The 16,630-nt window shown below is 36.5% G+C and overlaps 2 protein-coding genes across 2 annotated transcripts in view; both read left to right on the top strand.

The window, feature by feature from the left end:
• The first annotated feature begins 819 nt into the window (after positions 1-819).
• On the top strand, positions 820-3,191 carry ctrb.3 (chymotrypsinogen B, tandem duplicate 3). The gene is made up of 7 exons (XM_084404957.1): positions 820-933; positions 1,133-1,236; positions 1,350-1,429; positions 1,530-1,614; positions 1,800-1,980; positions 2,624-2,757; positions 2,844-3,191. Exons 1-7 carry the CDS (start codon positions 882-884, stop codon positions 3,003-3,005), a joined length of 798 nt encoding a protein of 265 aa, XP_084261083.1. The 5' UTR covers positions 820-881; the 3' UTR covers positions 3,006-3,191.
• Positions 3,192-10,509: 7,318 nt separating this feature from the next.
• The window catches only part of galr1b (galanin receptor 1b), a 60,344-nt gene continuing 54,223 nt past the window's right edge, over positions 10,510-16,630 (top strand). The window contains exon 1 of the mRNA XM_084403893.1: positions 10,510-11,356. Within this exon, the coding sequence (XP_084260019.1) occupies positions 10,700-11,356 (657 nt within the window). The 5' untranslated portion in view covers positions 10,510-10,699. The remainder of the gene's footprint in view (positions 11,357-16,630) is intronic.

Below are 16,630 nucleotides of genomic sequence, written 5' to 3'. Positions count from 1 at the left end.
ATAATTATTTTTGATAATTATATAAATAAATAATAGAACTAATATAATTAAATTATATATATATATATATATATATATATAATGTATGATAGAATATAAATAATACAATAAAATAAATAATATGTAATTATAAAAATAATAGAACAATTCAGTATTTAGAGTATATTCGCTTGTTTGTTTATTATTATTTTTTATTTTATTTTTATTCTTCAGTTGCAAATGTGTTTTCGTAATGGAATAAGAAGTTATGTTACTGCTTTTGCCAAACAAAAATATTAACCAAACCGTTTTGGTTACCATTACGTTCAATGTAAAAAAATATATATATAAAAATGCGCAAAATATATATACCGTATATATTTCTATGTTCTACAGAAGAAAGAGAGTCATACAGGGTTATGAGGGTGAGTAGATGATGACACAATTCATATTTCAAAAAAGAGAGTTTTTTTTTTTTTTTTTTTTTTCCTAAAAAGAAAACCCGATCAACAAATAAAACAATTTGAATTAATTAAACAATAAGAACATTTTTTAAATAATAAAATAAAATAAAATAAAATAAAATAAAATAAAATAAAATAAAATAAAATAAAATAAAATAAAATAAAATAAAATAAAATAAAATAAAATAAAATAATAAAATAAAATCAATCAAACAGAAGTATTAATGCGAAAATGTACTGTACTTTGCATGTTAAACATGGCAATGTTCAAGTACTGGTAAAATCATGGGATTCTGCACAGGTGAAGACCAGCTGATGCAGACTCTCAGGGTTAATTTTTGACCATGATATCAGGTGGCCATGCCCTCATTGGTGTGCGAAATCATGGTTTGGTGTTAAATAGGACTTTCTACTATCAATAATGCTGTCTTCTGCACAATGTCTTTCCTGTGGCTGCTGTCCTGTGTTGCCTTCATTAGTGCAGCCTATGGTGAGGAAGTTTTTTTTTTTTAAGTTCATACTCATAGTTACTGAAAAGATCAGTATAGTCACCAGCACACTACAGTATGTTAAAAAATGTATTGTTTGCATTTACGAAACCATTGGTCAATTAGCCTATTTATATTATACCATAAAATTTCATTCAATTTTCATTCTTCTTTGATCTCCTGTTCTTCCTTTTTCTTTAGGCTGTGGTGTTCCTGCCATTCCTCCTGCTGTCAGTGGCTATGCCCGCATTGTGAATGGTGAGGAGGCAGTTCCTCACTCCTGGCCCTGGCAGGTCTCCTTGCAGGTATAATGTATTATAGCTAATGGAGATTATACTACACAGTTTATACAAAGTGTAATTTGTTTCTCTCTCTCTCGCTGTCTCTTTCTTTTGCCAATGCGTTGTTTAAATTACAGGACTTCACTGGCTGGCACTTCTGCGGTGGCTCTCTGATCAGTGAGTACTGGGTTGTGACTGCTGCTCACTGCGGTGTGAGGTGAGACTAACTTAGACTAATCACAGTTAAATCATTACGTTAACTATGCATGAATCCTGGGATAGATGTGGATTAATAAACCTCTCTTGCTTATGTCCAGAACTAGTCACCGTGTGATCCTGGGAGAGCATAACAAGGGAAGCGGCAACACTCAGGAGGACACGCAGACTATGAAAGTGTCAAACGTGAGGCTTAAAACTTAAAACTTATTCCTCAATAACACGCAAGAGCTGGACACTTACATGTTCACTTAATAATCATTCAACATGATAATGCTTTTTAGGTATACTAAACCTTTTCTCTCCTCATTATTTATTTACTGATTTTTCTATGTTTTGACATGGAATTTATGATTTAATCACAATTACAGGTGTTCACCCACCCTCAGTGGAACTCCAATACCATCGAGAATGACATTGCCTTGATCAAGCTGACTTCCCCCGTCTCACTGAATGCCCAAGTGTCTCCTGTTTGTCTTGCTGAGACTTCAGACGAATTTGCTCCTGGCATGACCTGTGTGACCTCTGGCTGGGGAGTGACCAAACACAATGGTTGATTATCTATAACATCACAGTCTATTATACATACTTGCTTCTGGTTCTAGATCAATAGAAATATCTTTCAAAATTTGATATTCATTCAAGTCTAATGAATTAGAATATTTTGAATATATTTCTACAGCAAAATAAATTGAAATATATTATTATTATTCTATAATGGTTATATAATTGATATAATGCTAATAATAGATATGCCTATTGATCTCTAATTACATTATATACACTACCATTCAAAAGTTTGGGGTCAGGAAAATCTGTAATTTATTCCTGTGATGGCAAAGCTAGCAAAACAGTTGTGCTGCTTAATATTTTGGTGAAAACCGTGATACAAATTTTTTAGGATTCTTTGATGAATAGGAAGTTCAAACGAACAGCATTTATTTGAAATAGAAATGTTTCATGACATTATAAATGTCTTTATGTCGCTTGTCCTTACTGAAGTATTAATTACTTAAAAAAAAAAAAATCTTATTGACCTCAAACTTTTGAATGGTAGCATACATGTTTATAATATATTTACAATACCTAACATGTTTAATGATCTCTCTCTCTCTCTCTCTCTCTCTCTCTCTCTCTCTCTCTCTCTCTCTCTCTCTCTCTCTCTCTCTCTCTCTCTCTCTCTCTGTGTGTGTAGCTCTGTTCACCCCTAATGAGCTCCAGCAAGTTGCTCTGCCTCTGTTGTCCAACCAGGACTGTAAGAGCTTCTGGGGAAGCAACATCCATGATGTCATGATTTGTGCTGGTGCTGCTGGTGCCTCCTCTTGCATGGTAAGACTATCTTCTCTTCCTCACTTCCTCAATTTCTCTCAATATAACTCTCTCACCATAACTCTCTTGTCCTTCTGTCTGTTTAGGGTGACTCTGGTGGTCCTCTGGTGTGTCAGAAGGGTGATGTCTGGACACTGGTGGGTATTGTGTCCTGGGGAAGCAGTCGTTGTGACACCAGTATACCTGGTGTGTACGCCCGTGTCACTGAGCTCCGCGACTGGGTGGATCAGATTCTGGCTTCCAACTAAACACACAAAATGTATAGAGATTCCTCAACATTACTAAACAGCAGCTAACGAAACAATATCTACGACAGCCACTCAAGGCTGATGTTAAAACCATCCTAAAACCATCATTGTGGTCAAACTAATGCTATGAGAGGCTTATTGCTCTTATAGAATGTCTGTAATAGTTAAATAAATACATACAACATATCATTTTATAGTGTTTTTTTAAAAATAACTCCAGTCTGGGTTTTTTTAGACAGATTCTGCTAAATCTACACCGTGACAGTTACATATTTATTCATAAACTTTTCATCGTGTTAGAAATTAGCAAATGGGTACAATACTTTCCTGGAGAACACAAGATGGATTTTACTTGTCATACGCAGATTTGACAGAGGAGGGCGCTAAAGACTCACACAAAGCGTCATATTTACTAACTCACTATATTTTTGGCAGATCAGGCTACTTCTTTTCATCAATACAGTCTATGTTTTCTAGTATGTATGCATTGTCAAAAACAGTTAAAAGTTTTTCATTTCCATAAGGCAGTCTTTTGTTTATACTTACTAGAGCTTTCAAATCTATCAAAGTGAGGATGGGCTTTATTATATTAGAAAAAAAATAATTCCCCTGCTATTTTGTGGTTATTTAAAACATAAACCTAACTGAAAGATGTTTTTGTCTATACATATGTTGGTGTGTTCAGGTTCAGTCTCAATCAGTCTGTTAAATATGAGGTAAAACGCCATATAAGGTGTCTCCATGGCAACCTCCTGATCTTCCTTAAGACACATTTACAACAGTGGAGTGAGTTGTTTCAACAAAAGGACAAAAACAAAAGACAGAGAAGGGATGAGACAAATTATACAATAGGAGAAGCTCTCCTCTTGCCTCTCTGCTAAGACTGATAAAAATACAATACCCCATTAACCACTTCTTAAATTCAAGCATAAATTGATTTGCTAAAAGCTTGGACTCTTCAGCTCTTGGTTAGATGTTGGTTGAATAACACTTTAAATTTTTAAAACATTACTGTAGTTTCAATGTGAATGTCGCCTCGAGGTCACTCTGAATCAGAACCGAGCAATTGTGGAGCTTTGCTTTTTATAGTTTGCTTGCGTCATCCACCTTTCATCTACCATCCAGTTTTGTGTTCTTGCAAGGCTGATCAGACCAGAATTGAACATTTGAGATTAGTAGAAGGATCATGTCTGAGAACAGCTGGATTGACTGGAAGATAATATAGAATAACGCTTGCCGATTTCCCCTTAGGACTGACTCCAGTATTGAGAGGGTTCAGTGGATCACAGAGCATGGCAATAATATCTGTGGGTCTGCCTCTCCATAAACCTCTTGCAGTAAGAGATTCATGGGAGTATATTTTGTTTTTGGACATTGGTTGTTCGGACATTTCAAAGGAATTTCACAAATTCAATTCTCACAATCAAATAGAGTATAGGAAGTTTGAGTCACCTGTGGGAAAAAAGTGGTACTTCATACATTTCAGAAAAGATTTTGATTTAAATTGCCTCAGTTGAGCAATAAATTAATGGTATCCCATTTCCAGTTTCTCTACAAGTATCTGCAAATGGGCACTAACAGTTAACAATTACAGTTACACTATAACAATCAAAATACTCAATACATGCATATGCATTAAGAATCAGAAATAAATAGAATCCAGTCTCACAAAACATCTACAAAAAATCATATAATGGAAATAGATTATTTTAACTTAATGCAATTCATAAATATACTATATTTCATTGTTAATTATATGTATAATTCATAATTTGCCAACATTAACTGAAATCTAAAAAAAATACTATCTGAGAAAGTAACGTTAATAAATGCTGTGTTAGTTGATGATGCCCAATGTATTAACCTCTGTTAACGAACTGAACCTTATTGAAAAGTATTACCACCATTTCTTCTTTGAGATGTCCTGTCAAGAATGGATACAGAAAAGAAAAAAGAAAAAAAGATGTGAGGCAGTACCTATAATTATCCTGGCACTGAGGTGCATATGAGCATTTTAATTTGATTGTTAAGGATGTATAGAGAATTTCTTTATTGAAGAGAGGACACAGTACATTCAGCCGCTACTTTATTGTATATATATACACTGTAAAAAAAAAAAAAAAGTTGAGAAAACTTAAAAGTTTAAGGCAACCAGCTGCAGGACATTTTTGAGTTTTCTCAACTTACGTGTTTGAGTTATCTCAACTTTTCTCAACTTTTTTCATGTTAAATAGTTGAATAAACTGAATTTGTCATACAAACCGTAAGTTGGATTTTTTACAGTGTATACACACAGTATATGGTGCTAAAATATCCATGTGTATTTTTTAATACTTGTATTTCACATGATTAATGGTCAGTGTAATTTCTTATTTTTGTGGTTAACCTCCTAAAAAATTTCTTTTTACAAATTATGAATCGTCCCCTTCAATGTCTCCCTTTTTTCACTCTTTCTTTTCATTTATATCACTCAGTCTCAGCTCAATAGTCTCAGTCATTTCTTTACATCACTCTACATTTCTCTTTTTTCTTTTACCTCATTTCTATCTCGGGTTTGAGTCCTCCCTAATGTAAGCCATAATGAACTTGAGGCGCTCACTCGATCCTCTATCAACCAGATAGTTTTCATGTGTGCCTTTTGCCCACAGTTTGACAGAGAAGATCAAGACTGCCAACTGCCAAGTTAAAAAAAAGTCTGAAGAATTGTACTGAGAATTCCAGCCCACCTGGGATACAGGTGCTATGCTTTGATACTGCTTCTAACAACAGATGAGTTTGTGTGTGTGTGTGTGTGTGTGTGTGTGTGTGTGTGTGTGTGTGTGTGTGTGTGTGTGTGTGTGTGTGTGTGTGTGTGTGTGTGTGTGTGTGTGTGTGTGTGTGTGTGTGTGTGTGTGTGTGTGTGTGTGTGCCGAGGCTTTGAAAAAAAAAATGAATGTCTGCTTTAAAAACTGACTGTACTGTGCAACACAACCGCATTGGTCGTGTGGTTGCATAACCTCAGCAACATGCCACTTCAGCAACCCTCAAAATGAGGAGTATGGAAACATCAATTATGTTGACAGCTCTTAACCTTATTCTAGGTATCAGAACACTATGACGCTCATTCAAAAGGCAAATAGGAATAATGACAGAGATGAACACACACAAACCAACTCACAACTCAACAAAACAATTTTGGTTTCTGATTCTGGTTATTATACATAAACAAACTTGACCAGGAGTTTTCAAATTCTGTGTGCCAGAGAGTCCAGATAAATCCAATTAGATTAGAGAAGATGCTTTTTACATTAAGTGTATGGTAGAAAGAGTGCAGGGAGAATGTTGTGTAAAGAGGTAATTTGGAAACCTTGTTTGAAGGGAAGGCAGAGCATTCATCATGCACCCTCCCCGAAGTAGAGGTTCTAAACAATTACCTTGAATAAAGACAACCAAAAGCCTTTAAAATAACATTTAACTGAAAGAGCATCTCCCGCCCATGGGCACAGAGGATTTTTTCCAAAAGCTTGTGCCAGCTATTTTCTAGCAGCTGGAAACATTATCACTCTTACCCAGCCCTTAAACATCTCAGTCCCCTCTCCTATCAGTCACATCCCTGCTAACACATTGCAACACTAACCATGCATGTTCCTCTCCTTGACTTCTTCAGTGTTTATTTTCACAATGCTGTGTGGGAATGCTCGTTGACTGCCGCACAACCTTGGTTTACAAAGATGAACTGATTTAAGGGTGAAATGTCTGAATCTGAAATATAAGATACAAATACATTTTATCATATCACTATAAAAAAAAAAGTTGCTGCCTTAAATTGTTAAGTACTATCAATCGGGATGTGTAGGCCATTTCAACTTAAATTCAATTAAACTGACTTAAAAAATATATTTTGATGAGTTAAAGCAATGTAAATACATAACTTTGTCATAACTTATTGATCATATCATTTTTTACAGTGTAACACTGGATGCTACTTCACATCATTGTGGTTATTTTTCAAAATTTCTGTATGTGCTGGCAGAAAAAAATAGATAATCACATCAGTCAGGTGAGGAAAGTGTTAGTCTAAAAATATGTCTTAAGTAATTGTCTAATGCTCAATGTTTCAAGCAATAATGCCCTTAACAATCAACTGTTCAAACCACTTACAGCTTACCTACTTACAATATATCTAAAATTATGCATGAACCTCCAAATGCTATTACACATGAAACAGATTTACTGTAAAAACTCACACCTCACCTATCTCTCTCAAAATGTCTACTTCATTTATATCAAAGAGGATAATGTCCATACTTCTCAAAAGACAAAACATGAGCTGCAAGGCCTGATAAGACGACACCAGCTGTGTTTATAAATCTATTCAAACAATTACTGTCCCTAAGCTTCTTGCTTCAGTGATTCTAAACCAGCGATGCAGAGAGTCCTTAGGGGGTGGACAGCAAGAATGGAGACTGTTACTGTAAAAATTTTCATTTTAAATTTTGTTTTATATTAATTGGTTATTTTAGTTTATTTTGTGTATCCTATTACAATTTTATTAATGCATCGCATACTTACATCAGATGAATAGGCAATGCTCTCAATTTTATGCACGTATGAAGCTGGTAAAAACTATCTATCAGCAAAACAGAGATATTATTCTGTCTGTAAGCTTGGTTTCCTGTTTGACTTTAACTGGATTCAGTACTTAGTTTTGACCGTTATGGATAATGAAACCAGACAAAGGAGTTCAAGTGCTAAACTGATGGATGAAGTTTAACATTGACCTAAATAGGTCATGGGTTCGATTCCCAGGGAGTGCAATCAGTGAATGAAGTGTCTTTCACTTAGGCCTAAAGTGCTTGCCAAATGCTTAAATGGGATTGCAATACAGTATTTGAGGTGATTTGCTAAATGTTTGAACTGGACTACAAAATGTATAAATGTTACTGTTGTGTTGTATGTGTTTTCGATTCTAGAAGCTGCGTGTCAGTGGTCATTTCCAAATTAACATGTTTGACATCAGTATTGTTAAAAGAATACCTACATTTGTACTTGGTACTACTCTCCTACTTTATGCCAATGTGATACAGGCAAAACTATTGTTTTTTTCAAGCACATGTCAATTTTGAGATGTTGGGCTATTTTGCTTCCATAACATTTTGCTTCCATAACATGTCTTCTTTCAGACCAAAATATGCATTTAAGTGTTTTCTTATAGAGGAGGTAAAAACTAGCATACATATAGCCTACTGTATACAAATATTGTTCATAAATGTAACTTGATTTAATAAAGACATTTTTTTTCTGGCTGTTGATGGTATTTTCTGATTTAAATGTAGTGATAAAAATACGTTAAATCCTCTCTGTTAAAACTTTAATTCTAATATGTCAACAAAATTATAATTTTAAACCGGTCTTTATCCAGTGTTCAGGCTTCTGTTATGAAAATGTATGCAAATTTTTGCATTTTTAATCAGATAATACCTCATTTTTATATTTAAACATAACATTCCAGAAAAATGGTCATATAAAACAATGTCTTAGTGTGATCAAATGGGGAAGTATGGTCATATCTATTCATTCTTTTCTTTTTTTCACCCTATTCACTTGTGGTGCGTGGTGTCATGTCCCATTCCCTCCTGCTACTTGCTTCTGAGGGGAACAGTGCTACACCTCTGCTACACTTGGCAAATACATCAGAATGCAATTTGTGAACTTTTGCTCTGAGACAAGTAAATATAACACCATCTTTGAGTCAGTGGATCACAAACACCTGGGCTAAAACCTGTAAAAATCCATATGAGAACTAGAGTGCCTCAGGGCTGCTCGTTTTACCTCTTGGAAATTAACCCACCTCTTCTAGAAAATAAATGCAGCTGCGGTTATGACTGAATCACTCAATTCCTTGGGACCACCATAACCAATTAAATAACCACAGCACATCACCACACTGGAAAAAAGGACACAAGTGATCATGATCCTATAAGATCACTCCAGTTCCTATCCTCCTCCAATGCATTACAGTCTGGTTTGGCACTTCCCTTGTCTCCTCAATGGGAAATCTGCCACATGTTGTCTGATGAGAAGAACACAGTGCCAGAACAAGGTTGTATGCCTTGAACAACCACTGTTTGCAGGTGTTTCAGAGCTTTTAAAACCAACTCCAGAATCACATAACCTTCGTCCCTTGAAAAGTCAGACTAAAACAAAGTCTGAGAATTCCAATAACCATCCCAGATACACAAGTTGCATATTAAAATATCATGTACTGACAGAGCACATTGGTAGTTGTTTTTTCTGTTTGTTTTTTAGCTCCACACTCATTGTATAGAAAAGAGTAGCTTCAAAATTATGGAAAAATATCCCTCCTTTCCTAGAGCTAAAAGTGTGAAAGATGCAGGAAAGTGTGCATATCAGAACATCAGCGTATAAAAAAATAATATTCCACTTTGAATGATTCTCCCACATCTTTTTAAAGCAATTTTCACTGAACTTTAATATTCATTGCCACATTGCTTTTGCAATTATAATAAGACACCTTCATGGATTAATCTATTCATTTGGCTTTAGACAAAAGTCTTAAGTCTATTATACTTTACCTGACCTTTGCGGTTTTGCTTAAAGTGCAAGGCTTTCTGCATTCATTCTTTTGAAATCAATCAAATCTTTTCATAGTTTTCATTAACACAGTTACTTAAATTAATATCAGGTGTTTTAATGTGTCAAATTTTAATGTTTTTTCCCCCCTTCAAGAATCCTTTCTATTTAATTTGATTTGTAAATGGGTAATATAGCAGGTGTGTTATAGAACATTTCCCTAGAGTAACAAAGATTGCATTGTTTTCACAAAGACTTTTGTTTCGCATAACAAAATGGAACATTCTATTCAAGAACACATTTTAAAACTGCACAGTAACAGCTGCTATAAAATCCCGGAAACAGTGTAAGGATATTCTTCTTTTATTGAGTTCACTGAACACTCTTGCATCATTTTATTAAGGTTATTTGTGTGGGTGGAACGCTGCTTGTGTTAGGTTCTTATAAAGAACAGGGTAATGAAAGTAGGCCTACTAATGAAACTTAAGAAAATATATTTTGACAAATCAGTACTGAGTTGTGGATATCAGCAGGCTAGTAGGCTAGGCTATGCAGATCAGATGCAGCATACAAACAAGCAAGTCACTGAGTCTGCGCCTGGTTATCTGTATCGTCTTGACACCTAGATAATGTGAGAACAAGCGTAAAGGTCCTCTGAATTTTTCTAAGCCAAGTTCATAATGACATAGCCTACACAAACATGATAGTGTTCTTTGACCCAACGACATACTTATCGTTATGACAAGTAACATATAGTTATTAGGCCATTTAATCTTCAGATAAACTATGCCATAATAATAGTGAATCGATCATGACCAAATCACGACAAACGATCTTTTAACGCTTCCGGGCGAAAACTTTCCCCACTGAGCTAGTGCCAGTGTTCCAGCGTCTTCCCTGGAAAGAACACGCGCCAGTGAATGATGTGCGTTCTCTCTAGTGCTTCATACCCAGCCGGTGCATTTCCCAGCGTAACTGGAGTACTCTACAACCGAGCCAAGGATTTGTTAGCGCGCGCTAACTTGAGAAAATGAGAAATCAAACTGGGGAGTGATTGTTCTGTGCTTCTGAACGGACTTACGTTCTTTTGTTTCGACCGGTCTCCTCGAATCCTTGTAAACATGGTGTTATCCCGAAATGAAACGGTAATCTGGACAGAGGAGCATATGGACACGAACCAAACGACCGACACTTTTGGTCCGGAGATAGTGATTGTGCCCGTCGTTTTTGGATGTATATTTTTCTTGGGAATCGTTGGAAACACTCTAGTGATGGTTGTTATTGGGAAAATAAAGTCAAGGCGCTCGAGAAGTACCACTAACATTTTCATCATAAATCTCAGCATAGCAGATTTATCTTTCCTCCTGTTTTGCGTCCCGTTTCAGGCCACCATATACTCACTTCCCGAGTGGATATTCGGGGCGTTTCTGTGTAAATTTGTGCACTATTTTGTTACGGTCAGCATGCTGGTGAGCATTTTCACGCTCGTGGCCATGTCCGTGGACAGGTACATTGCCGTGGTGCTCTCCAAAAAGTCCCCCTGTATTCGTAACCGGAGGAATGCGCTCATTGGCGTTTGTGTTATTTGGATGCTTTCCTTTATCTTTGCAGTCCCGGTTGCGCAGCACCAAATTTTGACGGATCACCCTAAGGCTCCCAATAGCACGTTCTGCTGGGAGATTTGGACCGAACGGGTGGCCAAGCACACTTATAAAGTGACCATTCTCGTGATAGGGTATCTGTTACCGCTGGTTTTGATCACATGCTGTTATGCCAAGGTAAGGATTCGACATAAGATAAAAGATCAAATCTTGTAGAACTATTGAGGGAGGATTTATACCTGCTACAAAGCTATAAGTTTCATGTCTGATTTATCGTTTAAAATGAAAGTGTGAGGATGAGAGGGTTTTTTGGAGCGTCTAAGAAATTATTACATGTTTTAAAAATGAAAACTACTTGAACCGCGTGATTGCTTACTCAGAACTGACTTTTTATTACAGTGTGCGTTTCCTCTAACTCGTGTCAACATGATTATCACAATTGCCATAATAATTCACAATGGGGTCATTCCGTGTCAAATCAACCGAATTTCAGAAATGTCCCCGCTCAAATCTTTGGTTTTGTTATTCTTGTGTTGTTGTTGATGTTGTTGTTCGCTCCAAGTTTGCATGCCTGTAACATAAGATCTATTAAATATATCTTAATAACCTTTTAGATTCCAATTATTAACAAGCGTATATCTTAATTTTTAAGGCCCAATATGGTTCATTTCCAGAGACATGGGGATCTAGCTCCATGAGTAAATTGGTAACTGTACACATTTTCAGTGTTTAAAAAACAAATGTGTCACTCTGCATAAAGCCAATACTTTTTTCCTTTAAAGAGGACTATCTAAAGAAAAAAATATGTTGAAACAAATGCATATAATTTTTTTCTATCAACATAATTGCATAGAATATATCTGTCTGAGTGCCATAAATTTGTGCCAAAAAGTCTGTGTGCCTGTCACTCAAAAAGTATTAAAATATCAATATCCTTAAAGATTCTAATTTTTAATTACATTTTCTTTTGTAATCTTTATTTTTAAGGCCTTACATAGTTCAAACCCATAGATATGGGGATCCCAATGCGAATATGACAAAATTATTCAATTTTACTCATTTTAAATGGTCGAAAACAGAATACTTTTCAAACAGCTGCTTATTGTTCCGGTTTCACAGACAAGGCTTAGACTAAGCCAGGATTAGGCCTTAGTTTAATTAAAACATTTAAGTAGCTTTTTTTTTAAATGTGTCTTAGAAAAAACAGTACTGTTGTGCATTTTGAGACAAAACAATGGCAGTGACATATTCTAAGATATATTCTAAGCTTAAGCCTTGTCTGTGAAACTGGGGAATTGTGTTTAAAGAGGAATGTCTGAAGAACAAATAATACTACTTGTAATGTATCTTATTTACCTCTATCAAAATAATTGCATACAACATACCTCTCAGAGTGCAAACAATACACTGAAATGGTCAAGTTGAGGCATTAATTTGCTCTCAAACGTGTATTTATAAGAATCTATATTTGAATCAGTTTCAGGGATATTTGGATACAGGAATTTTGTTCATTTTAACAGCTTCTGAAGCTACCAAGAGTTCAAAATACACAGTATAATAACTGCTGTCACATTGACATCCCAATATGGGATTAAATCATATAGGGTCTTAAAATGAAGATTTCAAAAAAGTTTCATAGGAACAATAATCTAAATGAAAATAAAATTATATTAAGATATCTTTAACACTTCATGAGTAACAGACATGCAAACTTCTGAAAAATACTGTATATTTGGCACTTAGAGGGAAACTTGATTTCTATTTTAACATTGAGCCACATTGAGATCTTCTTATCTGTGGGATTGAATCATATACTGCTTTAAAAGTTAAGATTACAAAAGAAAAGTTTCTTCAGAATGAAAATCTTGGGAGTGTTTTGAGATATTTTTAATACTTTTAGAGTTACAGGCAGTCAGGCACACAAACTTTGTAAAAAGAATATTAATGGCACTCAGACAGGTATATTCTATGCAACTGTGTTGATAGATTTCTTTTATACATTTCTGGTTTCAACATTTTTGTTCTTGAGATATTCCTCTTTAAAAGAAAAAGTATCGTCTGTATGCAAAGTGACTCACATTTTGTTTTTGACCATTGACAATTTGTACAATTTACCCATGGAGCCACACTGAGATCCCCATATCTCTGGAAATTAACCATATTGGGTCTTAAAAATTAAAGGTATAGTGGAGGATTTTCTTTTTCCGGGTGGATCATCAAGACTATTGGTCCTCCTAGTTGTCAATCATTCTGGTGATATGTTTACGTAAGGCCGTCGTACGTGCTCGTCCCTAGGTAGTTTTCGCTTTCTGCACATGCGCACTTTCAGGCGTATATGTGTGGTGGTGAGCTATGGTTTCAGCCATTAATTGAAGCTCGCCGTTCTCACCGGGTTTTTTCAAAATGTCTGAGGGTCGCAAGAGAAAAAGTGTCTTTTGACAAGAAGAGAAAGGCCTCTGAAGAAAGAAACAAGACCAGAGTGTTTTGGGGAGAATATTTCACACGCTGGCGTGCGCTAAAAGCACAGGTTGGGCTTCCCACTGATGCCTCAGTCGCGAAGTTTCTACTCGACAGGTAAAGTTTGGCATGCTATTTGGAGAAATCCATTTAAAATCACTGCTAGTAAAAGTTAATGTAAGCTATGATTAGCGATGCTAGCCCTGGCACAAGTCATGCACCGACAGCAACTTGTAAACAGAGCGTGCACGAGGAGAACTAGGCTCGTGCATGCTCTGTCGTGCACACGTTTAATAGGTGTTCCCTCTCGGGAGCAGGTAGAGTGTTGCACATGTGCATTTTTTCAAAAAGTGGAAAGGGCGGTTCTTTTCTAAAATTCGGGAAAATCCTCCACTATACCTTTAAGAGACCAACTGAAAAATTTAAGAACAAAATTCAAAAAGGATATTATGAGATCTGTAATACTTATTCAGTTACAGGCATGCAAACTTCGGGCAAAAAAAAACCAAGAAGTGCTTTTTCCCATTTTTGAACTGTCACCGTTGGCATATAATGCAACAAAGATTGTAAAAGTCAACAGATTTTACTAATAGACCTACCAATCTCTGTGTAAAAATACTGTAAAATAATGATGCATGAAATCTGGCTCCAAATCTCAGGTGAAAATTTTCATTTTAACCCCCCTCTACAAAATAGTGAATTACTTCTTCAGAAAATAGGCTTTCTTCTTCATTTATGCAAAAAAATAAATAATTTTAATCAGGAACCTCTGGTTGAGTGGACATGGAATGACCCTATGGGCATTGGCAAAATAACCGTGGTCATAACTCTTAACATAACTTTTACAAACGTGCTCGAGAGCATTCATAGTTTATTCAAGGATGCAACAGATGGCCATGCGCCCACACAGAGTGTTTGGTGGGCACTTCATAATTCATTCCCTTTGGGTTCAGAGATAAATTTACCTACAAATAGTAGCCTAAGATTATCCAAATGTCACGAGAAGATAAATCTTTTCCAGACTCCTCATAATCTGTTTGCTTCTTGCAAAGCTATAAGTTATCTGCAGTTTTATGTGCAGTGACCTCATCGTAGAAAATCATTAGGCTTGTTTGAGATGCGCCTAGCCTCGCCTGAAATGTATGCGAGAGTAGGTGGCTGCAGTGAGGGGAGGAGTGAAAAAAGCGCAGGCAAGACGGACAGTTCTCTCTCCTCGCAGTGGATCTGACACCTGTGAGATCAAAGATGGATATCACGGGATTCACGCTTGTGCACAGTGTTGCTAATAAACTGGATGTAATTTAAGTTCTGTTGCTTTTATATGAAAATAATTATAATGAACAAGAAACCCATTTAATTACATACCAAAGACGTGTTTATCAATCATTTTTACTCTAATTACAGACATGTTTTATATATTTGTATAAAGATGACAACAATCATAACCCATAGATAACACTATCAGAGAGTTTGGGAATAGGCTACTAAAACATAATTTATACACATAAAAACATGAGATCAGAGTTTTAAAATCAAACAGTTTAAAAGAACAATACATCATGGTTGTTTAAACCAATCAGCATTAAGCTGTGTTGTCAGCAAGTCATTTCCCATCATGCTTTTGATCAGCGCAGTCAGTGGAGAGCAACTGCGCTCGACTGCAGAATCCGACACGTCTGCCTTGCGCTCGCGAGAGTTTTTTGACATACGTCAGCATGACATCAGAGCAAGGCGGACCCCACTAGGACACATTTCTAACCGACATGCATCTCGCGGTGATCACCGGTGATCGGTTCTGCGCAGATTTTGCTAATCTCAAACAAGCCTATTAATGTGCATCTGTTCCCCTTCGTCCGCTCACTATTACATACGTCAGAAGTGATTCTGACGAATGGGGATCTCGCTCGAGAGCGTATCCAGTTCGAGTGTAACTAAACGAGCCAATGCACATTGGCATGCGATAATTGCACCAGCTGCTATGCATCGCGGCGCAAGCATATAATGAGCGGCAGGTGCATCACATCCTTGTCTTTCACTTCGGAGCCAGACAGTGAATGCTGTTCCTGCTCTGCAATCTTATCTGAGAGTTGTTTAAACTTCAAAAGACGAGTCTGCTTCTTCAGGAGAACGCTTCTTAAAGCTGGTGATGGTGTTACAGTGCAGCACTGGCCGCAATCTCACAGAGAGCAAAATAGCTGTTTTCACAGCTCAGAATGTTGCACCTTCAATTAGAATGTGAGTGCTCACATCAGGCTTGCACTATCATCCTGTTTGTGTTGCCGCGGTCATCCCTGGGTGCTTCAGCACCAGAGAGAGCAGTTTCCTAAAAGAGCATGCACGGTTTGACACTGCGTCTTTTTCAAGACGTCATTTAAACCGTGTTTTTCTGGATGCGGTCGTTTCCTATTAGGGCTGGGACGATACACCTATCTTCCGATTCGATACTATCACGATACTTGGGTGCCGATACGATATGTATTGCTATTTATATATTTATTTATTTTTAAGAATGGCTTTTCTCCAAGTATTGCGATTCGATATTGCGAATATTTTTTTATTTTTATTTTTAACACTAGACCAGTGTTCTTCAACCCTGCTCCTGAAGGACCCCCAACACTGAACGTTTTCTTTGTCTCCCTAATCAAACACACCTGATTCAACTCATCAGCTCAATAACCAATGTGATAATGAGCTGATGAATTGAATCAGGTGTGTTTGATTAGGGAGACAAAGAAAACGTGCAGTGTTGGGGGTCCTTCAGGAGCAGGGTTGAAGAACATTGCACTAGACCATAGCAGAGAATGTCTAATATGGCGAGAAGTTTCACTCTCACTACACTTCCGGCTTCTGAACTGGTTGCAGTTCCACTCTGATTCCATATGAGGGCGCTCACAGGACGAGTGCAGAATGAATGGAGGTCAATGGCGGTATACCCCTCAAAATCCACTTTTCTCAGGATATAATTTTTTGTCTAGTAATTTGAATGTTGTATTC

This window comes from Rutilus rutilus (genome assembly GCF_951802725.1).
Source record: "Rutilus rutilus genome assembly, chromosome: 3".
In the NCBI taxonomy this organism is placed as follows: Eukaryota; Metazoa; Chordata; class Actinopteri; order Cypriniformes; family Leuciscidae; genus Rutilus; species Rutilus rutilus.
This window is presented reverse-complemented; position numbering and strand designations above follow the sequence as displayed.

Bases quoted from the DNA above. Each gene is read 5' to 3' on its own strand.
- ctrb.3 (XM_084404957.1), top strand. From the start codon at position 882: ATGTCTTTCCTGTGGCTGCTGTCCTGTGTTGCCTTCATTAGTGCAGCC. The intron at 934-1,132 runs GTGAGGAAGTTT...CTTTTTCTTTAG, and splicing joins CTTCATTAGTGCAGCCTATG to GCTGTGGTGTTCCTGCCATT. The intron at 2,758-2,843 runs GTAAGACTATCT...CTGTCTGTTTAG, and splicing joins CTGGTGCCTCCTCTTGCATG to GGTGACTCTGGTGGTCCTCT.